Consider the following 26,429-nt stretch of genomic DNA (forward strand, 5'->3'; position numbering starts at 1 on the left):
TCAAATGCCCAAACCTCTCCCTCATATAAAACCAAGAGCAGTCAAAAGGTGGTATTTGCTACCCATTCACACAACAGCAAACAGCTCACACAGTTACAGGTCTGAGAGATTAGGGGTACTCAGAAGGAACAACCCAAACATCTTCATTTATTCATTCTCAGAAAAGGAATAATATGACTTGGCTCATCATTTTTTCTTTGACATGTGAAAAGATGAGCTGAAGTAAACTTACCTGTGCAATACACTCCTGCAAATTGGAAGCAACTTTATCCTGTTCTTCCTTAAGGATTTTATACAGGATTGCTCGGCGTTCGCTGTCCTTGCGCAGCAAGAACAGCCCGGAGTCCTTATCCTCCACGGACGGCGAGGCGCTCCTGTCCTCCGAGGCTGAGCCCTCATCAGGGACGCTGTGGCAGCCACCCAGCACAGGCACAAGAGAGACCTCAGCATTAGCAAGGAACCAGGACTGCCAGAAGGGAGCAAGGACACTTCTGGGGTTAAAAACTCAGTTCAAACGAGAGCAGCAGATTGATCAGACTGGTAAATGCTAATTTTGAGATAGAAGATGGCTCAGATCCTCTGCTGACTCAAAGCCCCCATGGCTGATTTCCCCCTGCTAAGAAGCTGGCATTAATGTCAGTTTTGGGGAGGAAAGCTGAAACTACTCTTTTTTTTTTCTGGACCCATTCTGTAACATACTCATTTGAAAGTATTGCTTTATACTTTGGGAGAAGCAGAACTGTATTTCTGCTTCCCATTTTTCATGAGCATATGGAAGGGTCAAATCCTTACTTAATTCCTAAATTCATATCCATTCAATCAATAAGACCACTGACATTTACTCACTGAAGGAAGGAAAGTGTAAAAGTACATGGAAACCCTAAAGGAGAGGAATGATTGTTCATTATTAAATATGGACAATGTTTACATTAACTGGTAATCTGTCTATGCAACTTACTGATTAACACATGTGCTTACCCAACCATTATGTGAAAAAACTGCCCTCAGATAAAATAAAATGTGAATTAAATCCACTGAATCCCTCAAGGGTGTCAAGTGAGAAGCAAATATTTTACCTTAGTAAATGAGAAATGGGATGCTTTGTCTGAATCTCTGAAATGGATCTCTTTGGCCTTTCGAAAAACACATCATGCTGTACATCAGAGTCTGGTGAAACAGAGCCGTGCTCGCTGCTGCTACTGCCAGCCTGTTCCCCATGGATTGGCAGTGGGAGGGATGTGTTCCTATTATAATCTAGGACAGACATGGCAAAATGTGTGACAGAGCTAGGCCACAAAGGGCAACATGCTTTAAACAGCTGTGATCATCTTCACTGATATCAAGAACTCATTTTGCAAAATGGCTGAGGGAGAAGTAACCTTGTTGATAAAAAGCAGTAACACAATTTAAAATCATTGCATGAATAAGCAATAAAAGGTTTTAACAAGTTAACTGTGAAACCCAAAGACAGCACAGATACTCACAGGAAATGCCATTTTACCTTGTTACCCTGTCTCACACATACACACAGTCCCCCCTTGGTGCTGGCCCTACAAAGTGGCTCAAATGGATATGAGCAGTTTAAAGAGCCTGAGGAACCAAGAGGTTAATCTGCTGCTCCACCACAGCCGTCTCTCTAAGCAGAGAGCACTCTATGTGCCCTCATCACCTTTAATGCCTTTAATTGGCATCAAATTTCCCTCTCCATGCCTGAGATATCTGCCTCACTCACATGTGCCCCTGCCCTTAGCAAGGACCCTCCCTCTCAGCACTGGCCTGAAGGAAATCTCTTGTCCCTTTCCAATTAATCTTAAAAGTAAGAAAAAAATAAAAACAAAACAAAACACCAAACCAACCCAGATGTTGAGAGTTTGCTGTAATCCTGATTGCCAGTTTGCAGCTGTGTGGCAGGAAAGGTAAAGTTCTCTCAACCCAAGGTGAACATAACCATGGAGCTAAAATATGACTACAGTTTTTGATGCTTGTCACTAAAAATTCTTGGAGGTGAGGGAAGGAAGAGAGCTAGAAGTTGAAAGTTGTTCAGAAAGCTCTGAGATACTCCATGGCACATGACTGATGTTCAAATGGCTGAGGTTAAACAGTCGCAGATATGAAGCAATACATGTCACCTCATGAAACCTGGTGCAAGGTATCTCAGTAGGACAGCAAATTGAGAGCTGCTGTCCCAAGAGTAAGGGCTGAGATTTGTTCTGGCTGCCTTTGTTACTGGAAAGAAAGAGATAGGGATGAGATGGAAAGATAGGGACAAATCTGAAGAAATTTGAGGCGAGATAAACAATGGAGGAAGAAGATGGTGAACTGCTGCAGCTGGGACTGTGCTAACTGCTGGGCCAGAATCTACCTGGAACCACCAAACTTCCTCTGGGGACGGCTGCAGCAGCCAACACAGCTGTCCCCAGCTCTGGCATGGAGAATCACACACTCAGATGCCATCAGGTGCCTTTCCCTCTCCTTACCCAATGCACAGATCTCACATTTGCCCACTCTGCTCATATCCATGGCCAGCACTGAGCTCACTCCCTCCAGCACCAGCTCCATAACCTCACCAGCAGGAGAAGAGAAGAAAGGAGGAAGGCAGGAGGAGGGAGGGGTGCACCTGCCCTGATATTTGACAAGGCCTGTTGCTCCTAAGGCTGCTAACAAGGCAAGCTCTGCACTTTCTAACATCATGCAATTTTTCCAGGAAGACATCCTCAAGAGCTGAAAGGCCACGAGAGAAGACTGTTGTAGGACAGAGAGCTACAGCATGCCAACAGCTCCTGCGTGCCACTGCCCTGGCTGAGCAGCAGGAGCTCTCCTGTTATCCCAGTGTCACTGCAGGGACTGGAGTTCCGTTCTCAGTGCCCCTCAGGACAAGAGGTAATGCCCATTTCCTTGATGAAAACAATTCAGCTAGATGGTATAAATTCCTGGCCACTTGTTCCCTTCTGAATTCCATTCTTACAAAAGTTATTTATTGAGAGAGAAGAAGCTCAAATAGGAAAAACTTCAATTTGCATTGGGAGTGTGTGTGTGTGCAGACAGGTGAAAGAAGCAGCAAGACCAATGGCTTTCCCTGTTTTGAAACATATTATTTATTTGGCATATTTATTTATCTGAGGTCTATATTAAGGTTCATTATCTTATCACTGAGCAAGTGGCTGATATTTTTGGGGGGAGGGGAGAAGAAATATGCTATGCAGATAAAACAAAACAACCCACTAGACAGCTACTTCAGCACCTTTGTGCCAAATTTCAATGTTGTGTATCAAGTTTGAAAATGCTGACCCAAGTACCTAATATATCCATATTTTCAGGTGTCAAACACCTACTCCATGAAACTCAGACCTCTGAAGTCTATATAACTGCGAATCTAAAAGGAAGAACTGCTTTGGAAAGTCCTTGTCAAATGTCACTCTTCTAATTTTAATTTACTACAAATGAGGCATTTATTTCTGGGGAGAGGAAAAATTACCTTGGGAGGTTTCAGCAAGCAAAATACAAAATAAGTAATGCACTTTATTTTCTGGGAATTACTAAATTTAAATACGTATAATCAAAAATCACAGACATTTTTAATAGCTGAGTTCCTGCTGTTTCCCTGGCACAAGAAATGTCCTTTGCAAAAGAAAGTGCTTAATGATTCCAATTTTTATGTAACACTTAATGATGATGTTGACTTGAATTTGGCTGATAATTCCTTACCTGAAGGCTTGAATGCAATTTTGCTTTTCTTGCCCTTGTTCACTTGCTTCAGGAAAGAGTCTCTGAGCAAATCTGATGCTGTAACACGTTTACTAGGATCAGGCTCAAAACAGAGCAAAATAAAGGCCTTTGTTTCAGCAGACACTGATTCTGGAATTTCAGGATGAATCTTAAACATCCCAACCTGCAAGTAAACACAAATACTAATTATTTTTATGGAGACCATGAGACCATGGGCCAAAGCTCTTATAATACAGTACAGCTCACACTTCTCCTGACTCTTGTAGAAAAGGAGTGATCCAGGTCCCACACAAAGCAGTGAAATGACAACAAGGTTCTAATCCTGTTTTATTTCTTGGCAAGCATGGTGTAAATATCCATGTGGTATTACATAAATGCCAAGGTATGGATGTATCTAATAATCACCTGCTTTCAGGCAATCTTGGTATCTGGGCATTATTGACAACAAGTGCTTCAAATACTCCTTCTCTGAGCAGCCACAAACCCTCCAGCTATTGCACAGGTTTCCTATCACCCCTGCTCAGAGCTGTGTCTCTGCTGCTGACTCCTCCAGCACATTCATGCCCAAGAACAGCAATAATCTCCTCCTCTAGCACCAACAGCCTGAGGCTGTTTTCTGCTCCTGCCACTGACAAATGTCCTTGCACAAATATGCACACTGACCTTGGCAGACCTTGGCACCAGCCCCCCTCTTAGGCCAGGTGTCTTCCTGAGTCTTTCAGTGTTATTTAATTGAAAATTACATTATGTCCAAAGGTTTAACAAGATCCTTGTTAAACCATTCTTTAAGTAATGACTTATTTTAAGTCATTACTTAAAAGAGTCTCTTTTAAGTCTCTAAGTAATGAAAAATGTGCCCCTACAGGTTGTTCCCCAGTGATTTTTCCAGCTCCCCACTGCCTTCTTATTCTCTAATGTCAATCTGGCAGAATTGTTTGGAAGCCACAGCTGTATAACCATGTGTATGCACATGTCTGGAGAGATTATTGTTTGTAGTCTCAGCATCTTTACACAAAATACATCCTGGAGAACAAGCACAAAGGTAGTGTCCACAAGGGAGACAGCAGCCCAGCAGTTAAGTGCCATCTGCTTTCAAATAATCTAATTACAGAGCTGCATTAACACACTGTGGCACTATTAAGTACTCACAATACTGCTTCAGCTTCAATACAAGCTGAAGAAAAACATGCTGAGCAGTCCTGCTTCTGTTTGAATGACAGTGCAGTAATAAAATGCTAACAGGGCTTTAAGGCCTTCCAAACCATGACCTGAGCACATTTAAGACTCAGTGTCACAAACTGGCAGCACTCTGGTGCCAGGTTTCACTCTTATGCACTAAGCAAAAATCTAGAAAAATTCCAAACCAGGACCAGGAAGTTTGAAAGCTTGTCTCTGATCTTATCTTCATCTCTGTTGCTCAAGGGGAGTAAGTTTCATCACAACCACCTGCAAATTCTATGGCAACACAAGTGTACTTTGTCTCCACTTAATCTGATTTGTTTGCACTCTTTTCACACAGACACAGATGTACACATTCTGTGCTCATAGAATAAATATCATGCAATGCACTCCCAGCCAGGACCTATCCAGTTCTTGGTTTACTATAGCCCCTTTTCTCTACTTTGTCCAACTCTTTGGTCATTTACAATTTCTAAAGTGACTTCACAGGGAGACTTAAACCCTCCCTCTCCTCACCTGCCCTATGCACAACAGAACGTTCATGTGTGGAGGTGGGGACCTCAAAAGTTCAAGATTAAAAGTTTTCCAGACTTCTTTTTACATGTTTACGCAGTCACTCTGCTTCAAATCCAGCTTCTAGGTTGCTTGCTTTCATTACGCAGAAGAAGAAAACATGGTTTGTAACATATGGTGTCTAGCAAGACACAATTCCAAATACATCCCAGCAGAGCCAAGAAAGAGGAAACAAAACCAAATGCCTGCCTGTAGTAAATTAACACAGTCTGCAATAAGAATGCTAAAAGCTTTCAATAAACTGTGCTGAAAAATAAGATGTGTAACTCACTGAGCAGTCACAACTACATGCCAGGTACATAAGGTTAAAAGGCATCTGCCAACAGACTTGTATCTGACATTTACAGTGATATGGAAAATAGTCTCTTTCCATGGCTCCCTCAGGAAAGCATTAGTGAGCCAAACCATGTTCACCCAGGCAGCTTCTTTTGAGGTATGCCACAAGTCGACAGCACCAAGGTGACCTATTATACCACTGAAATAAGTGTATCAAAACCCATAATCATCCCCTTTTTGCCTTTTAGCATGGTTCATGGGATAAATCACAGGTCTAGTATGACGTATGGCATTACACGTCATGCTGAACTGCAGCCCAGATTTCTATATCTATTGATAAAGACTTGATTTTGCCACCATGGTTGCATTTAATGATGATACTAAGCTCACAAAGTGGCTTTCAACAAGATACACAAAAAACGTACAACACTGGTAATTTAAAGCAGTTTGCTGACTTATGGATGGGATATTTTCCCCACTATAAGAATAAGAATTCTCAAGCATAACTGAAAACTTACGTGCTTTCCTAAAGGTCTACTGCAAGTCAATGGAAGAACCAAAATTTTTCAGTTTACTTATTTGACACACCATAGTTCTTACACTTCTGTTAGTTACAAAGCTAGAACAAGTAACTTTTAAACAACGTTTATTATCCAAGTGTTTTGGATAATAAATGTTGGATAATTTGGATAATTTTCCAATTTTTGCATTGGAAAACAGATGCACTAAGAGAAACAATGCAATAGAGACAACAGCTTACTGAGGAGGTGGCTATGACCTGAAGGACTTGGAATACAAAATACAGAGTATTTTACTCCTTTAATACATACTGGGAATCATGGAGAGCTATTCCCCTGCCCTTTCCACCACATCTTCCTGCATCCCTGTTGCAGAGATTGGGTCTTTAAAACATTTTCCTTTGGGAAGGAAGCTTACAAAAATTACTTAAAGGAGCAGAAATAACTTGCTTGTCATTATTGGGGAGACTGGTTACAAGAAGGAAATCATAAACCAAGAATAGGAGATGAAAAAAGTAGCACAGTGGATATTAGTTTTCATAAGCCTTCACTCATTTTTCAGATTGCTGCTCTGAGTCATGACCTATTTCCAGCACAAAAATAACTGATCACCCCCTAGGGCAATGCAGCTTAGAGAAGGATAGGATCTTTCAACAAGACTTAAAAACACAGGTCAGACTATGGCTTTGTACAAAACAACCCATGTAAGACAATGTTATTACCAATTAATATTATGAAGTGAGGCTATAATTGACAATTCATCAACTCTAAAGCAAAAAAGCTGTATTTACTTTAAACATTGCAGCTTGAGGCTCCCCTAGTTCATGAAAAGGAGGTTTGCCTGTTGCCATCTCAATAATGGTACAGCCCAGGGACCAGATGTCAGCAGGAGCACCATATCCTCGTGGTCCTTTATCAATGATTTCTGGAGCCATGTACTGCAAGGTCCCTGGTCAGGACAAAAGAGAAGTCAAGTGTATATTCTTAATTCTTATTAAGGAGAATTAACACAACACTCGGCAAGCTAAAAATTGTGAAATGCAATCTATTTAGCCAAATACCTTATCTCCCACATCAGCACTGAAAACTAGAGAAAAACTTGTTATAGCATCTTTTTTAAAAACTATCTTTTTGCCCCTCTTTTCTAACACCAGGTTTCAAATGCTGAAAGTCTATATACCACATAATCCAATAGCTTCCCCAGAAAATAAAATTACATCCAATATTTGCAGACACCAACTTTTAAAGATTATGCATGTAAGAGATGGCAAAATCTGAGAAATGACAGATAGTCTTCATGAGAATAATTTTTCATATTTTACCAATAATGAGAACACAAGTGATAAGGAATTTCAGTTACTTTGAAAATCTAGGTTTGCAAATACAGGGCAATAACTAAGACAGCTCATCACAGTTTGTCTAGAATTCCAGGATGCCTTGGATGTGCTTGGGACTTCTGAATCCAAGGTTAGCAAAAAAAAAAAAAAAAACCAAAACAAAACAAAAACAAACCCACACCAAAAAACCAACCGGTTAGAATTTCTAAAGTTATTGACAAAAAAAAAAAGATTGACAAGATAAGATCCTGCCTGTAGACAACCTGAGTGTAATACTAGTAATAATACTGATAAAGAACAGTACAGTAAATAATTAAATACAAGACGGTCAATTTGGTATCACTGTTATTGAACCATTCACTAACACAGGTAATGAGGTCTTTACAGGAAGAGTGAAGACCACCACCAGCAGAAACCTTTCTATGCTCAGTGTATTTTGAACACTACAGTTCTTTCTCTGCCTGAATTTCTATCAGCTCTGTTATGACATCTTTAAATTAAATTATTTTTCTTCTTAGGAATGCAATAAAACTACACTGCCATAGAGCTGTGAACTATCAAGTAATGAACATATGATGAAGATACAAGGGTATCATATGTTCATTGAATGTGACTGCTGCAGAATGAAAGTTCAAGCCACAGTGTTGCCCTCAGGCTGTGTCTGAATGGAGGGATGTAATGTTTAAACCATCAGAAGTCTTGTTCTTCAAACCATGTCATTTTATTACATAATGCCTAAAATCTACGGTTTATGTACTGCGTTAAGAACAAAACCCAAATTGCTAAGGACCTTTTAAGGTCCTCTGGGGTATAGCTACATGCTTACTGATTTAAATCCAAAATGATGACTTAAGTATTTAGCCACATGGCAAATTACAGCGCAAAGGCACAAACTGGGCTGAAAATTTGCAAGAGAAGAAAGAAGAAGGGCATAAGGAAAGAGTTACCTCCTTTTATTATGGTATGGAGACTTTTCTTAAGATATCATTTCTCTATATATCGTCTCTACTGACAATCAGTTGCTATAAAAGTCACTGAGGAACATGTAAAATACAGGCAAAGAGAATGAAAACGAGTAATAATGAGATAATGAGTAAAAATAACTAAGAAAGGTAAGTTACTTCAGAACCTTAATTTTATTTTCACAGCTTCCTTTGTAAGAAAGCTGGAGGAGCTGCAGACACACCACCAGAGAAGTAAAGGGAAGTCTTGATTTTCACTTAAGTGAAGTTTGTTATCTTTTGTCTTCCACTCTGAAGCCATCCATGACTAATGGCTTTGTCTGTGTACCATTTACTTAAATTGCAGGCAAGAAAGAGGCTTGTGATATCAGCCTTTGCATAAAGCCATGTAACAAGCAAAAATACTATGTTACCCACATCCACTGATCACAGAAACTATGTGACCACATATTAATTTTTTAATGTGGAGTATCCCCTTTTGCTCAGCGATTTCTGTTTTCCCTGAATATTACAAGTCTTTAAAACCTTGTTGTATTGAAAGCAGTTGTATAACACATCAGCCTAAAATTTTCCTGTAAAATGTTCTTTTTACTGTTGTTAGCCAGTTGGCTGGTTTATAATTAACACGTCTAATCTGAAAACGTCCTAAGCTTGAGTTTGTTTTTCTGCACTTTTAAACATACATCTAGAAAGTGTGCATGTTACTAGTACCAAGATTGTTAAATGAAAAAGTTGCTAAATTCAACTGTTTCCAGGTTTAATTGCAAACCAATTGCTACTTAAGGAACACTCTAAAGAAAAACTTTTACCCTCATAAAGTAAAAGGAAGAGAGTTAAATTAAAAAAAAAAAAGTCAGGAAAGCTATCAAGCCTATGGTTATGGTGATAACACTCCCATTTACTCGGCCCTGCAAACAGAGACCCAATAGTGTTTTTATCACTAAGCCAAAGAGCCTCTTGCCTCCAATGCTGAACCTGTCATGAAAACCCTTACACACTTTGCTAGATTAATCTTACCTGTAAATGTTTCAGTGCATGGATTGATTCCTGCCAGCCGTTTGGAAGTACCGAAATCGGATATCTTAACCACGCCACTATAGGTGTTCACCAGAACATTGTCCCCCTGTGGTTTGGATAGGAGCGAGAAGGAGGGGAGGGGGTGAAGGTGGAAGAGGAGAGGGGGAAAGAGGAAGGCAGTGAACAGGGAGGGGGAGACAGAAAAATACAGATTCTCAATCTCACTACTACTTCAAGCTTGCACTTATCTTTGTAATACACCTTTCTACAAAGCAATATTCCAGGAGCACCAGGAGAAGGAGTTATGCTTTCCTTTTGCTTTCAGCTTCCATGAAATCTTATTAAAAATTCTACTTCAGATTAAAGCAAAACTAACTGAACTAAAGATAAAAAGCAAATCAAACAAGACACACAAAAGGAAAAGTTACCTTTATATCTCTGTGTACAATCTGGTTCTCATGGAGATACTTGAGGCCTTCCAGAATCTGCTTGGTGTAAAATTTAATTGTAGGTTCTTTCATTGGGCCCCACTTAGATCTTAAGAGAGCTGAGAGGCTGCCTACAGGAGTTTAAGAAGAAAGTGTATCAAGGTAGCGAATTTCCCAAACTATCATGAAACAGGTAAGTCTGGATGGAGCCTTTGCTCAGCATCCTAATATAAATAAAAAGCAGTACCTATGATTAAGCCTAATTCTTGCTAGATCACTCATAGCAAATAATTTGCTGTTGGTCTGGACTGGTTATTTCTTATTTGCCAGGTCAGGTTCTACTCCCACAAGAAGAATAAATGTTGTGACAGAGCTGCATCCATCCCCGTCACTTCACTGTAACAACTGCTGAGACTGCAATTAGCAGCATTGTACTCCATAATGAAACAAGGACTAAAGGTAACAGTCTACCATGTTGTACATTGTATTTCATGAACCACAGATATGGGCAAATACAAGCTGATTTTCTTGAGGCAGGCAGGGTAGAATCTAAATCAGAAGAGCCTTCTCTTTACAAATATGGCATCAACTTCTGGCAATATTCAGAGACAGGAAAGAAAACTTCTGAAATAAAACCCTGAATGGATATTCAGAGTAGGAGATGGGCCATCTACACATTCCCAATTCTAATAAAACTAATCTTTAAATAACACAAACATTTAAATCATGGGGCAAAATAAAGAACAGTTTTGCTTATTCAGCACAAAATAAACTAAGTAGAGTAGGTCTACTTAAGGCCAAAAAAATTCAGCTGAAGGAACCGACAGCTTTCTAAAGTAAAGTTTCTTCAATGAATCTTGTATAATCTGAACAGCTGGTTCCTTTTTAAGACTGACAGAGTTTAAAATATCTAAATTGGTTCAGTAATATCTTGCCATTAGCAAGTAATCACAGCACTCTTTACTGTGCATATATGAACAGGAAACAACACTAGATGACACTGTGAACAAGTGTGGGAAAACAAGTGGAAGTGTTGGCATAATTCCATCACATCTGCACGCGTCATGCAGGTCAAAGTGTCTCAGCTGTCAGGTGAGAAGATCACAAGGATTCAAAAGCAAAATAGTTTCCCTACATCCCTAAATGCCCTGGATGAATTTAATTACACTTTGAATGTTTGTCTGGACATTTCTTAGAAAATCTGAACTGTTCCCCTGATTTTTCTTATTTCTGTTTTTACTTTGCAAATAAATTAATGCAAAATCTAAAACTCATTCTGAACACATCCTTGACACTGAAGAGTAAATAGCAAAATGAAGATGGAAACAAAGTAGAGAGGTTACAAAGTGATTTCACATCCTCTTCCTCCAGGAGAGAAGGCTGGAGGAGTGAAACTGGAAATTATGAGCAAGGAACATATCTCACTTTAATCTCTCATCTACCTAGGGAATAGCAGTCCTTTGTACATAGCAGTTAATAACAGTACTTAATTGTTCTATCAGTGTTACTGCTCAAAGAGAAACTTACACTGAAAGCTCCAGCCATCATTCAGACACTTGAGCTCAATGGACTATACAGCTCTAACTCCACTATATTTTAACACAAGAGTACTTGAAACCAAATACTTTTAATGACTTCTCTCTAGGTTTAGAATTATTATAGAAAGGGGAGATGGTACTAGGACCTATACTCTTCAAATCTACTCCTTCTATGAGAAAAAGACTTATACAGTTAATGTCCCAACAGAAAAGCCATACAGAGAGCACAAACACATTAAGTGCCTATCTATTGCCTTTCAGTCAGTTTGGAGTCCCAAATGCTTTTCCTTTGGCAGACCAAACTCAGCATGATACAAACCTCCTGGCACCTGCTCCATAAAAATCTTAATGTATCCATTTTCTGAAACAGATCCAAGATACTGGACAATGTTCCGATGCTTTAAATATTTGTGCAGTGCTATCTCTTCATGAAGAGGTTGAGAATACCTATCAAAAAAAGAAAAAAAAAACCCAATGATTATTTATTTTATTCTAGGCTTTGCTTAAATGCTAGTTTGACAAGAGAATGGATTTTAGGGATACCACTTAAATTCTCAGCAAACATCTCATCCATTACCTTAAAATGCAGTGTCATTTACTCCCTATTCCAAAAAAGTAAAGAGACAGGTCTTAGAGGAACTCTGGTGGAGAAACATGCCCTCCAAGAATTTATATGTGTGTCTTCTGTATCAATACATAGCACTGCCTTTGACTTCAGAGCTCCTTTCCTACTTTTCACCCTCCACAAAAAGAATACAAATGAGATACAACTGCAACCTAAAACCAATGTCTCCTGGAATGTAAGATATAAACACAGATTATTAAACTGTAATATTTATGATATATAACATGTATTTTCCCCCAAAATACAAAGTCTTTATTCTCAAAAATATACTTTTGGATAGTAGGAGGAAATAGTAATTGAATTTCAGTATATTGGCATTTTATAAACTAACCACACAGAAACACATGCTAAGAAGAGCCAAATTTTCAAAAAACAACTGCATTTTGTTCACAGTGTGTATATAACAATGAACTAGGTCTTACCTGCTATCTCTCTCAGGTATTTCTTTGATGGCTATTCGGACCTGGTTGCTAAGGTCTCTTCCAGCATAAACTATTCCATAAGTACCTTTCCCTAGAACTACCCTTTCACCATTCTCATCATAATCATATTCATACTGCAAGCAGAAAAGATAAAAAAAGTAGCACAGAAATTGTTATCACTACCATTTGACATTACAGAGAGCCTTAATGCAAATTTAGCACAGCACAAAGGTGTTGCTGCAGTGCAGCTGTAGGACAGCAGGTTACCCACCAGCCTCATGCTTTACACAACTTGTAACATTTCCATCTTACTTGCTTTGTAATACAATTTTCCTTAACCAGCTTTGAGAAAGATGCATTCATCAAAACAGGGAACATACCTATAAACCAAATTCAATGAAACACTGCTGCCAAAAGAACCCATTCATGTATTGTATCTAAGAATGCTGATAGAGCCTTCAGAACATGTAAATATATGGAACATAACCTAAAATTTTGAAACCAGTGGCTTAATGAATAGACAGTAATCAGACCATATAGTCACCCCAGGACATCCCCTCTCACTATGAGATTTTTCCAAAGAGCAGAAAAAGATGTTCATCTTGTCAATGAATCATTAAATATAATGGTGGTTTTCACTGCTGCCAAAACGTGCTGGGTCATATTTCCAGCTGAATAACTCAATGCTGATACACTGACTTCAGTGAAGTTACACTAATTTACACCACCTCAAATAGTGACCTTGTGACAGAACTCTCCTGCTCTAAAGGAGTGAATCATGCTTAATGAAAGCGTACCCCAGACATGATATAAAACTAAATTTCTTATGGAAGTTGGGTTGAACAGCACATCATTACTCAAATCAGGGTGAAAGGAACTAGACAATTTCATAGTCTTGGATATTGCCAGGGGTACACAGATCTCCCCTAGTATCTTCCCACATCCAAGAGGATGTTCCATATGGGAAAACTGCAGGGTATTCTCTGTGGCCTCATGTGATTTTCCTATTGAAAGAACAAACAACAAAACTTTTTACAATGGCCATAACTACAGACTTTTCTGTCAATGTCTACTTTTTCTGAGTTGTCTAATGTAACTCTTTGACAGAATGCAGCCTTGGAGAATTTCTTTGATGTGCCTTCCAATTTCACATTGCAGTGTCCATGTGTCACTGACACTCCCCCTCTTCACCTCGGCAAAGATGGCAAGCTTCATGCTGCTGTATGGCATGTGCTAAAGGAAACCCGTCTGTCACTTCTCCTAACAGCATATTCTGCTCAGTGGAACTAAATTGGAGCAGGCACAGCTTTAGCACAGCTCCATTTACCACATTTCAGCACTTCACGGCTCACAACATAATCTCGTTATACGATAGGCATAACTGACCCAAAACGCCATATGCAAAATTTGCCAGGTTCTCTGGTGGGAGCACATCCAGCTTTCACAGCTATCATATGACAGAAAACTGTGCAGAAAAAAGACAGCAGTCACATTGCAGAATTTAGGATTGGCAGTAACCCCATCTGCAACACACTGGTCCTAAGGCAACCCTTTAATTATCGTGGAGAAACCTATGTTCTCCAGTCTGGGTCCCATGATACATGAAAATTGTTGGTATTTAGAGTTCAGTGCTAGTTAGTAGACAGTTTAATAGACTTGTATATACTTGTATATGTATATACTTTACATTTGCCTCTTCTCGTCCCAACAGCTACAAATATTGAATAAACCACCTCTGGTTGCCAAAAATCTGAATAAGTGATCCACTGGCTGTGAAATCCAGCCAGTAGGTACAAGTAAACAAGTGTTCATATCTGACCTTCTATAAGGCAGAATCTGTTCTCTAGATTACCCAATTGGGGTACTGCAGGTATTCTTAAAGTGACAGGAATTTCCTCATATCAATATATGGAAGTGAATACTCCAAGGCTGAAGGAACTGCAACATTCACACTCCTTCAAAATACTTCCTAGCTGTAAAATTAGACTGCAGTTTATATATAAAATATACAACCCCTGGTGACAACATGCTCATAAGGATTCTGACTGAAATCATATTTTCTTGCCCCACACTTTGCAGGAGGTTATTTCTTCCTCTTCCCCAAATATAAACAAGTTTCTCTGTTTTATTAACAGTAAGAACTGTTTTCTCTGTATTAGTGGAGCCCATCAAGACCACATAAAGCTGCACTTTCCTCATTGTCACTTCTTATATTTAAGATCTCAAGCTGCAGGAAGGCATTAAGTGTTTTTCTTCATTTATATACTAAACTAATTATTTCTCCCATTCAGAAGTCCTGATTTCTGTTTCATTGTCCTAACCTAAGACAATAAATACAAGGCAACAAATGTGAAAACTTCAAGATAGGTAGAATGATATAGCTCAAAGATTAAACATTGATTTCTGTAGTCACATTTCCATATGCCATTCATTCATGCAGGATTGCTTCCTGCTATGCATTGTCAAGTGATTTTTTTCAGTTCAGTTTTTAAAAGGCTCAAGCCATGATGAGCTCACATCCTTTCAGAGGATACACAGTTGAACAGACTGTGAGTTTGGAGATAGCCCTGCTATTAGCTGAGTACATAATTATGTAATATAAAGATCTGCAGCTATAGTTAATACCCTGTGTGTACCAAGGCAGAGCCCTGAAGCTGTGTCAAGACCTCAGATGGATGTATTAAACTGGGATTAACAGATGTGTGTATTTGTTCTTTCTGCTTGAGGAAAGAATTCTGTGGCCAAACAAACTCCAGTGCAGAAACTCATCTTTCCCACTATATGGAACTACATTTAGCAGTACAGCAGAGAGCTATATATTTTCTTTTTCCTCCCCTGAAGCCTCAAGTCCTGCAAAAGCTCACTACCGTGAACAGCTGCTCTGAATGGTCTGCTGAAGAGAATTGCTGGAATGAGACACAATCACAAAGATGCCCAGTGCAAACAAGCCACAGGAAGATTTTCATGCTCATTAACTGATTGATTAAATTTGCATGTCCACAAATAAAACTTACACCCTACCTTCTATGGTAGCTTTTCAGATTTCAAAACAAATAAAAAGAATAATAATAAATTCTCCAGGATATGTATTAAATCCTACAAATGTGGACATCTGCTATGAGCCACTTTTTCTTATGAAGACATGGATTCATATATCCCAACCAGAGGCCACATGGAATGTGAATAACCCTTCCCAAGTTGGTTGCTTTTCCTTTTTTCCTCTCTGCACTAGTTATAAAGCTTACAGCTACTGGATTCCTAACATGGATGTTGTAGCAATAAGAAAAAAAGCACAACGTATTAACCTGATCCTAAATATCTACAATATCTCTGGGACAGAAGCCTGTCAAATGAAATTACCAGGAGTAGTAATGGTATCAGGTAGAAAAACTAAAGTACCTTTGTAATGACTTTTTAGTAACTTTTATTTAATATTTTATCTTTTTTATTCACTTGAGCCAGCTGATAACCGTTGATTCTTATCTATATAGAGAATACAAACACAGTAACACATTTCATTAATGATTTCTGCAGTTTACAGTAGTAACAGGCCCACTTAATAAAAAATGTGTGTTTTTAAATGAATGCAAATCTCATGTACAAATGATTGTGAAAGAATTTAAATTTCATATGCAATTAAGGAGTTTAAATGCTGTTTATGTTTTTACTATACCGATATGAAAGCGCAGGGAAGACTGAGAACAAGTTTTAGAGTTCTCAGATCTTTTATCCTTGACATACCTCTAATGTGTCTCCATCTACTTCTCCTTCTAGTTCCAAAGTACTGCCAACTGCATCAGACAAAATTTCTTTCACCAAACCACAGAATCTAGAAAGAAATATGTAGCACAAGATCAAAGAAGAATATCCTTTTGGAAGTAGACTAAAGGGATTCTTGCAAGCTGGGCACTGCTTTCAATCTAATAAACTGATGAGCATGTTCACAGCTTTCTTTCATTACTGACTTTCTCCATATTTATCCCATTTTAAATGAAGAACATCGAACACACAATGCAAAGCCTCACTATTTATAAAATTATTATGTTTTCTGTAGCAGAACCTGATAGTTACTTGTTATTGCAATTGCATAGTAAAATCTTGGTAGATTCAACGCAAATACTTTTTCAGTAGATGTTTGGCTGCAAGTGTGATTACTCAGTATTTCAGAAAATTAGATGTTGTAGCTTTTTGTCAGGCATTCAGAAAGCCCAAAGTATAAAAGTAGTAATGTAGCTACAAGAAGAGAGTTTTAACTAATTTCTAGTTCTGTGGGATGGAGATACTTAAGTATAAGAACATTTTTGCCTGTAGTTCCCTGCTTGAGCCACTAATTTTTTCCAAATTCTGTAAGAAATTGTTAACAATTACTTAATTTTTTTAAAAAATATAATAATTTCATTTCATACATCTCTTTTATTAAATAACAGAGACATCTCTTGAGCTGACTCCTGTAGCACACTGAATTTGGCATGAAAAATGTAGCATGTCTCATGACACACAAATTGCACTGCCAAATTAAGGCTGAAGAGGTAACATTAATTTTAGTGTTTCCTACCTTTTATGCAATGCATTCTGCAAAGCTAGTAATTTTCTTTAACCTGAGTTTATTCCATGTAATACATAAGTAGTAATTATTGCAAGAAATAGTGAATATACCATTACACTCCAAAACGTAAGTGTATTAACAACTCCCTCCTGCATCATTCAGAAGGTGTATTTGCAGCTACCAGTCATAAGGCAGAAAGATTTAAACCTTTTGGAGACCACAGATCACCAGAAAACATTTAACTACAGGTACAATCTGCAACACAGATCTCTGACACAATGTAAGTTACAATTTCTTGTTACACTTAGATACTCTTATTTAAATCAAACTGAACAGACGCATAAGGCAACCTGAAACAATGTAGCACCTTACATGACATGGCCAAGATAAAGAAAAATAAGGTAATAGCTGTAATTTTGATTAAACTGGTTAAGCCTTTTTCAGACATAATGATTTGTAAATAAACTAATCAGAATCCCACAGGAAGTATAATGGGTGCTCTAATCACCTTAAGCATCACCGAGTTTACATTGCTTCTTCATCAAGAAAAGATAAATAATCTGTTTCTCAAGCAAAAATATTGGTTTTCAATCTTTATGCATGCAACATCCACAGAAACTGAACTCACCTACTACACTGGTTTTCTGTAGAAAAGTAGATTTGAAAGTCATCATAGTTATCATGGACATAAAGAAAACAACATCGTTCATCAAACTTGGAAATGCTGTAAAATTCACATTAGGAGAATGTTAGTTTGGATATGACTATTGTAAGAAGGCAATGAAGAGGTTTTTTTTTTAAATTATGAACACTTAAGAAATACATTTTTCACAGTTAATTACCTCAGAGAAGCAGTACGCAATTATATATATTTTCCTTACAACTAGGAGTTTTCAGCTTATTTAAATATTCTATAATCCTATCTCCACTGAGATAAATAAGCTGCTGCTTACTTTGGTAAAATACTGAAATGTATTGAGGTTGGTTTGTTGTTCACCTCCACTTCTGCTTTTACACAAGTGCATCAGGCTCCTTGGTACTTGATGACACCTCAAAGGAAAATTAATTGCTCTGACACTAATTTAGCGATCCAGAAAACCTTTCCTTAAAGATTGAAAAGTACTTCAGGTTATTATAATTCCATTGCTCCTACAAAAAAAAACTGAACTGGGAAATATCAACAGTGTAACAGATCCTTCTCAGTCTATCCTTTTTATGGCCTAAAAACTGATAAACAGGTTTTGGGCTGACCAATATTTACTCCAAATCGCAGCAATAATTCAGAAAAAAGGGATTATTTATTGCATATTGTGTCTTGCCATATATATCTCATATAACTGCACTGAAGCAAAAAGTTAAATGCCATAAAACACAGTATCAATATGAAAATAAATACAATAATTAATCTCTTATGCCAACCATTTGCAATGAAGTATTTTGCTACATAATCCCAAGTTGTTAGGCTTCTTAAGGCTTCTTGTTGTGCCTTTAGTTAATAAAATTTCTTAGATTCTTGCCTGATCTGTTCAAACTCTTCTATTTTGCTTATCTTCTGCTGAGCCAGCTACTTAAAATACATGAGAGTACACTTGTAAAGTTGCCACATGTTACATGACCAGTTGATGTTGCCTGTTGAAGCACCATTAAGGGCTACATGGAAAATGTTTAAAAAAAATCCAAATTTTGCCTGAAGACTTTTCTAGAAACATGTGAAAATAAAAACTATACCATTTTAGTTTCATGTAGCATAGCAAATTCCAGTCTAACAAGCCAGAGAAGCACATACCTGACTTGAGAACTAAGAAACAAAGCAAGGTGATTCTTCCAGAGGCAAATACAGGACAGACAAGACAGTATCTAAGTAACAATACTGCATTATAAACATTGTCATGTATGGGGTATATAAGATGAACTGGTTTGTATAAATGCAGTTTAAGAGTTTTGACAGAGTGTATTTTAACCGAGACCACATTTTTTTCGAAGGAATGCAATTTCAAAAGTATAGTAATTTAAAGTTGTCACATACAAAGCAAAAATCTAACTCCAGTAAATTTAAAAAAGATTGCCTCTTTGAGCTTTGTAATACAGTGAATTTTTAATCACTCAGTAGTGATTAAAAATCAAAGTAAATGAAATTAATTGCTTGCTTCCTCTTGATTAAAGTTATCTTTCTCAAAGATTAATTTCTATGCATTGTGTTGACTGAAGGTAATTAATGTGGTATAAAAACTTTATGCTGAATTATTCTCAGTCAGTTCCACAGACTTCAGTAATTCACAGTGCATTGGTAATAGAATAAAATACCATGTAAAATTCATTTAAACCAAAGCTTTTTTTTTTTTTTTAGAAGAAAAGAATGAAGTTATGATAGAATCTATGTCCAAATCCACAGTTTTAGGTTTTCAACCACCACTCATCAGTCAGAGAAATACTTCTTTGCTGAGCTTACTTGCTTAGGCAAACTATACAAATTCAGGGAAGGCGAACCTGGGACCTAAAATTTTAGGCACTCTTAGTCAAGACCAAAGCCTAGAACCCCTCTCCTTTCAAAACTATGGAACCTATTAAGTAACTGAATTTCTCCTTGTGTTTGAATCAGAAAGTTTTTCAAGCACTTAAGCTTATGCAGTCACACAAGTGGCCCCAGACAACAGTAATTTATGGCCCTAGAAAGGCCAGATCCACAAGTGTGGAGACTCAGGAGCTCAGAGAGAAGGCAAAAGCCCGCCTGGTGTTCCCTGTACTTACAGTTCCTCTGGTTCTTAGCTGCAGCCTGCATAATTCAGAGAAGAGATAGGTTTACTTTCTTTTTCCTCTCTTGATGTTTTTCTCTCACTCTTCTGCCAGCAAAGCAGCCCAACTTAACATACAAAATCTACCTTCTAAATGTAGTCATGCATTTTGCAAATTATTAACACCAAATATGAATATTTTCTATCCATTCAGTTCTCAGAACAATCCTGTTCTTTCTATAATATTCTGGTCTTTTTTGGTACTAATATTTTGACCCATTTACTTGTGACTAGTGTTTTCATTGATGTAAGCATCACAAAATGGAGCTGTCTTAACTATTTAAAGTTTAGTCCTTGAGAAACTACACTAGTAGTCTACTTCCAGCTTAAGAACTATTTTCTGTCCTTAGCAAAAACTACACTTATGCCTCGTTTATTAGTTTTCTAATAAGTCAAGCAGATATTTAAATAAAGCCATATCAGAAGAATTTCTGAATTCCAAACAGAAAACAGATATTATGGTTTCCTTTACTTAAAGGAAAACAAAGTCTTCTTTCACTTATGGAAGGAAGCAAGAAGCACTAAGGGCTCTTCTTTCTTTCTGCCCTCCATGTTTTTAAGAAGCAGAGGTGGCAATAACTTCAGTTAAACATTTAGAAAAATCTACAAAAATCAGTTACATAGTGGAAAACAAAGAAGTCTACCAGAGAATACAGACACCCAGTGGTCCTCTCAGATCTGGGTGCTCCTATGAGAAATGTACAGCTCTGCCCGTGCAAGGAAAGGCAAACTCTACTGTGACATTTCAAGGCAGGTTGGACAGAACAAGCTTTTTTATAACACGCCATTGAAAGTGATTTAAGGTAGAATCCAGATTTTGCACTTGAGGGAAATATAAAACACACACAAAAAGACACTGAACTGTTTACTGACATACCAACCTTATTCCCCTAATGGAAGAAGCTGTAAAATTCCATTCATGAATCTGTTTCTGTAAAGAACAAAGGGATAAAATCAACCACAGTCTAACCTTGACATAATATCGAAAACAAAGTCACAGCATGGTAAGCAAAAAAAAGGTTTTCCAACATGTCTCCTTCTTTCTTCCCCACCCATATTTTGAATTAAGATTAATACATGGGTAAAGAACTTATACATATATTGCTATTTTACTGACTTGAGGAAAAAATGCATATAAATGGCACAGCGTGGAAGCAAAGGCCACATTTCCTCATGTAAATTCAATGTGAAGAATAAGCTGTGCAGCACAATTTACCAAACATTATGTTTTGATGCAATACATCTACATTTCACATTAAACATGGAGCAGACTATGCCCTGCTCTTATCTAGGCTCAAAGGGAAAGGCAAATTCACCCATCTCCCTAAGAGGTTTTGAGCCAACAGCTTTGGCCCAGGGAATACACTGGAGGCAAAACACAGGAAGGACAATCTGTGTCTAGGACTGCAGCCCTCCATATATCTAATTATAAGCTATGAGCTGGATCTTTTTTAGCAATGTCAGATATGCACCAAAAATTTGTTCCATAAAGCAATGTTGTGTCAGGTACATACACCTGAAACAATGATGTACTGGAAAAACTGTTCACAGATCCAGGTAATTATGTGGTCTTGTCCTGCTCCAACATGCTTGTTTTCCACACTTTGTCTCTCTATGCTTTTGTCTATTCTCCATCTATGTTGTTCTAACATTAAGAAAGTGTGGCGAAATACATTGCAGATTTCACGTCTTTCAATGTGAAGCTGAAATTATTTCTAATTTTCAAGAGCTGACACTATCTATAACAGTGCCTACACCTTTCTTAATCCTGTGCCTTATCCAATAATCCAGGACACCAAATATTGTATTTCTTGACACTTGTCACAGGCTGCCATTTTTTCTAGTTTCAAATATTACAGTTGTAAAAGTTTAAAATGCCTAAACCATTAAACACAATTCTGGGCTTTATCTTTACTTTTGATCTTTGACCTACATCTTAACTAAAATCACAGAATTTTAATGAGGAATATTATGAACAGACCAAATAACCCATGCACTTCTAAGAGACATGGTCAAGAAAAGTTAAATCTGAATGACATCAGAACCACTTGATTTCTAATCATAGTCACTCCTTTTACTTGCTCTATAAAATGTCAACTTTTGTATCTGCACGAAAGAGATACTGAGGCTTGGGCTTCACAGAAATGTAGCAAATTTAAAATTATTGCAAAGTACTCCAAAATCTACATGTAAAAGATTACTTTATGTACAGTGAATCAGTACATTTAACACACTGAATCACGCCATTTAACACAATGGTCTTACCATTTCAGGGGGAGAGACATGCCACAAAGACAGAGAGCTCTCATCTGCTTCACTGTTGATTGAAACATAGGCAGGCTGGTAGATTTTTGTTGGTTCTATCACCAAAACCTGAAGACAGAGAGCATTTTTCCTTAATATAATAAACTAGTAACAAATACACTACAGTATCTGCAGATGTTGAGATATAGACAAAGGTAATTTTGAAGTAAGGCCTAAAAAATTTTAAGGGAGACAGGAGGACAAAGCAAGGCAGGAAAAGTCTGTGTTTTTATGAACAACAGAATAGCATTATCACAATTTGTTACAGGAGACTTACAAGTATTTCTTAGAATGCTTTTTGGGTGTGGGTTAATTTTTTTCTAGCATAAATATTAAGAGAGTACAGGGGTTTGGTTCATGCAGTGAACAACAGGCATTTAAGTTTTCAAGTATTATGTTTAGAGTCTTCCAGTTCTTGTAATATCCTATCCAGAAACACAAAACATGCAAAACTTGTTCGGAGATAACATCTTACTGGAAATCTCAGTCCGTTAGTTGTTTCTTTCGTTGCCTCAAAAATTATATCTAGCCAGAAAGTCAATCTTTCTTGTTTAGGAGAATGTTCTATGGTGAGTTTCTTGAAACGCTGTATTAACATCAGATTCTGAACTAATGATTTCAAGTACCTAGAATGTATTGAATTAGTGAATTAACAAGAGAGAAAACAAAATTCGACTAGATTCTAAAACCACTTAACTGATTTAGACATCCAAAATTAAATGTGTTTTAAAAGCTACCTCAATGGTAGTGTTGATTTTTACAGATTTCTGGAAAGAATAGCAAGTTTAGACAAAGCCTTGAGTCATAATCTCACATGGATGTTCATGAACAATAGCTTTTTGCAAATAGGTATAGCTGCACGAGTAGTTACATGGGGATTAGACAGGATATGATGAACTAGAAGATGGTGGAGGGAAGCAGCAGCTAGCTTAATTCTGAAAACAATGGTTTCACAATTTTTCACAACTGCTTCATGAGGAGTCATTACTAATATCAAAATTCTTTCTTATAAATATGTGCTTCAATGGGATATAACCTGACAATGTTGGATAACTTAATTTCTCACCTTCCCCCTTCCTTCTCATAATAAAAGAACAGAGCATAAAGTCAGAGTTGCAAACAATCTAAGATAAAAAAATCCAGTTAAGTTATCCAAGTGATTGCAAGATTTTTCAAATTCATGCATTTCCCCATAGTTTAGTACTTGAGCAACAGCCTTGTACCACATACCACACTGGAGGTTTCAGCTTAAAAAGCTTCTCTGCTGCTTGTACTGCTTTACCAACATCATTTGCCAGCATGCTGACACTGAAGAACTGTCCCACATCCCAGTAATTGTTCATTTTTTCTAGGCTTCCTTTTCTTCCCAATAAGCTGTTTAACCGTACACCTGTAAAATTTCAATTGGAAACCAATTTTCTATCAGTAAAACACTCTTCTGTGTTTTTTACTGGTAAGTTGATCAGTAAAAGACTAATTTAAGACTTGATTAAGCATTATTGATGAAAATAAAGAGGAGTAAGTTTTCCCCAGAAAACAACATTGCACAATACAGAGGCAGGATCTGCAAATCATACTTCCAGAAGTATGATTTATATACAGAACTCCTATGACACAGGGCTGAAAAACCTCTTTTACCTCCTGTCTGGGCCATCTGCCTCCTGATTCTCAGTGTAAGATGCACAAATCTGTGTCCTCATCTACATTTACTGCAAGAGATCCATGGCTAGAGGTTCACACAAGTCCACCCCAGAAAAGGATCAGAGGAATGATTTAAAGCCATCTATGCACTCTTAACATTTAAGGCTAAAATATTTCTTTCCGACAAGACCAAATTCCAAATATAATGTTCAGCTATCATCTTCCTAGGAAGAACTGCGTATCTGTTTCTATTATGGGATTTCTTTGCAAATGCAAAGTGATGTGTTTTAGTTAGCACATACATGGAAGATGTGACTGACTCTAGGTAGACAATAAGTAACTCTCCTGATAGATCCTTCCAGGCAATACTTCTTGTAGATCTCTCAACTCAGTGATAACAGAAACCCTTCCTGGCATTCCTGAGCACACTGTCTATTCCTGTTTTTGTGCCCTATTGGCTCTTCAATGAGAATCTCTGTGGTGCAGTAAAGGCAGTTTACAGATGGTGCTGAAGTTGGTCCTTTGTTGTTCTCCAATCTCTGGGGCCCTTTAGATGGGCCATGTTACCAGAAAGCTGCTCCAAGGCAGTCAGAATCTCTGACTAAATCTCTAAATTACAGAATCTCTAAAGCACAGAGATCTCTGTGCTCTAGACTGCTATCCAGGAAACAAAAAACCTGAGCCACCTTTTTGTCTACGCAACCCATCACTGTAAGTATTTTGTTTTCTTCATGTGGAGAGAGGCAGAAAACTTGTCTGTGGCACTGTGTGTGGCTATTTACCTATTTTTCTCAGTTCCATCGAGCTTTCAAACTGTTGTCCTGCAACAAGCAGCAAAACTGCAAGGTTAATTCCAGAATAGAGAGTTGGCTGGAGTTCAAATCCTTTGCGATACCTGCAGAGAAGAGTCAAGAACTCACATCGCTGTTTAGAAGAACTGAACTATTGCAAAGTTTTGGTAGGTATTTTAAGCTATTGATTTACTGTAAGGATTAGATGGCTAGCTGGCACCAATGGCCCCAAACCCTTTGTTTTAAAGCTTCGTATTCATTAAAGGTAACTGAGACACAGCTGACACAGGCTGAATGCCTGCCACTAGCTGGTGCAGGATCAAGAGATCCACCTGGAGCTTGCAAGTTCACTGCTACCCATCCATGTTGCATGGGGGGGAGAAAAGGTGGTGGGGGAGAATATTGCACAATTACAGCTCAAACCCACATTTCTAAAATTATTGCACTCAGAAGTATGACTATACAAACACACCTATATGAACAGTATGTCAGTGAGAGCCTGCATGCATATGCATACCTCAAAGTCTTAAGAAAATTTATAACACAGTTTATCACTGTTTTTCCTTACATACAGTAGATCATTCTATTTTCTGGGGATCCAGCATGGAAACCATCCTTGCACAGAGGACTAATGTAACTCCATGATCTCACTTGTATTTCATTTTGGCTTTAAGACACATAAATTTTCTATTTCCTCAACAAAGACATAGGTTAGTAAACATCCCTCCCAATAAAGTGCATCATTCAATTTCCAGGAGAGTTTATAAAGAGAAGCAAGGAAATACATATACAAAGATCTGATGCTCAGTAAACCACTTATTCAAACAGGACCCTGAAAACTGAGATAAGTAGAACAACTGATCTAATTATTACAGCCCTGCTTTTCATATGCAGAAGTAAAACATCTGAAAATGCTTTTAAACAGATTTTTTTTTTTCCTATTACCATTCAATGGAATGATCTCGACTATTGGTATCTTTACAGTCAGAGTCAAGAAACATATCCTTGTAGATCCTCCCACATAAGCAAAACATGTCTGGAGCAGGGTGATCACAGGTCTGCAGGACTTGAAGCATAACTTGTAGTGCCTTCTCTCTGTCACCTGCATTATTTCTTCTGAAATCAAATACAGAGAATAAAATAAATGAGTTCATACCTGAAACACTAACTGTAAGATGGGAGAACAACAGTATCCCTCATCTATCCCACAATCCATCCATAATTACTATACACACACTTGACTTGACTTAGACTGATGCATGATTGTTGGTTGACTGATAAAACCCAAATTCACCCTCCCATCATTGGTCTCTATGTGTAGCTCACATAAGAACTGATGCAAACCCAGAACTCCTCTTTGACAAAAATCTGCCACCTAATTTGATTCCTTCCAGTGTACACAAATACACTCTGAACATCCTGCAATTAGAAAAGAGTGCCTGTTTAGTGTTCATTCCTGACAACACTTAACAAAAATGGCTATTTTCAGCATTCAGTGTGACGGATCATTCAACTATGTCCAAGATTTGTAATCTTGAGTCCAGAGGATCCAGCAACAATACCAGGAAATACCAACTAATTGCAGGAGAATCCAGGTCAATCAAATCTTATCCAAAAGAATGACAGAGCTCAATATGGAGCCTTTGAACTCCAACAAGAATAAAAGGGCAAAATTGAACTGCATTTCTTAATTAAAATTCATCAGATTAGAAAAAGATTTGGAAAACTAACAGCTGTGATATGCATGTTTTGAC

The 26,429-nt window shown here is 37.7% G+C and overlaps 1 protein-coding gene across 2 annotated transcripts in view; it reads right to left on the reverse strand.

The window, feature by feature from the left end:
- MAP3K15 (mitogen-activated protein kinase kinase kinase 15) overlaps nucleotides 1-26,429 on the reverse strand; it is an 81,867-nt gene that overhangs the window by 5,907 nt on the left and 49,531 nt on the right. For both annotated transcript variants that reach the window (XM_002193331.6, XM_072934423.1), the window contains 16 exons: nucleotides 25,621-25,791; nucleotides 24,667-24,779; nucleotides 23,474-23,633; nucleotides 22,719-22,869; nucleotides 22,205-22,312; nucleotides 20,821-20,870; nucleotides 17,776-17,871; nucleotides 16,343-16,430; nucleotides 12,602-12,735; nucleotides 11,874-12,001; nucleotides 10,017-10,147; nucleotides 9,589-9,694; nucleotides 7,064-7,221; nucleotides 3,706-3,889; nucleotides 1,077-1,254; nucleotides 233-407 (listed from right to left, as the gene is read on the reverse strand). In XM_002193331.6, the coding sequence (XP_002193367.6) occupies nucleotides 233-407; nucleotides 1,077-1,254; nucleotides 3,706-3,889; nucleotides 7,064-7,221; nucleotides 9,589-9,694; nucleotides 10,017-10,147; nucleotides 11,874-12,001; nucleotides 12,602-12,735; nucleotides 16,343-16,430; nucleotides 17,776-17,871; nucleotides 20,821-20,870; nucleotides 22,205-22,312; nucleotides 22,719-22,869; nucleotides 23,474-23,633; nucleotides 24,667-24,779; nucleotides 25,621-25,791 (2,131 nt within the window). The remainder of the gene's footprint in view (nucleotides 1-232; nucleotides 408-1,076; nucleotides 1,255-3,705; nucleotides 3,890-7,063; nucleotides 7,222-9,588; nucleotides 9,695-10,016; nucleotides 10,148-11,873; nucleotides 12,002-12,601; nucleotides 12,736-16,342; nucleotides 16,431-17,775; nucleotides 17,872-20,820; nucleotides 20,871-22,204; nucleotides 22,313-22,718; nucleotides 22,870-23,473; nucleotides 23,634-24,666; nucleotides 24,780-25,620; nucleotides 25,792-26,429) is intronic.

This window comes from Taeniopygia guttata, chromosome 1 (genome assembly GCF_048771995.1).
Source record: "Taeniopygia guttata chromosome 1, bTaeGut7.mat, whole genome shotgun sequence".
NCBI lineage: Eukaryota > Metazoa > Chordata > Aves > Passeriformes > Estrildidae > Taeniopygia > Taeniopygia guttata.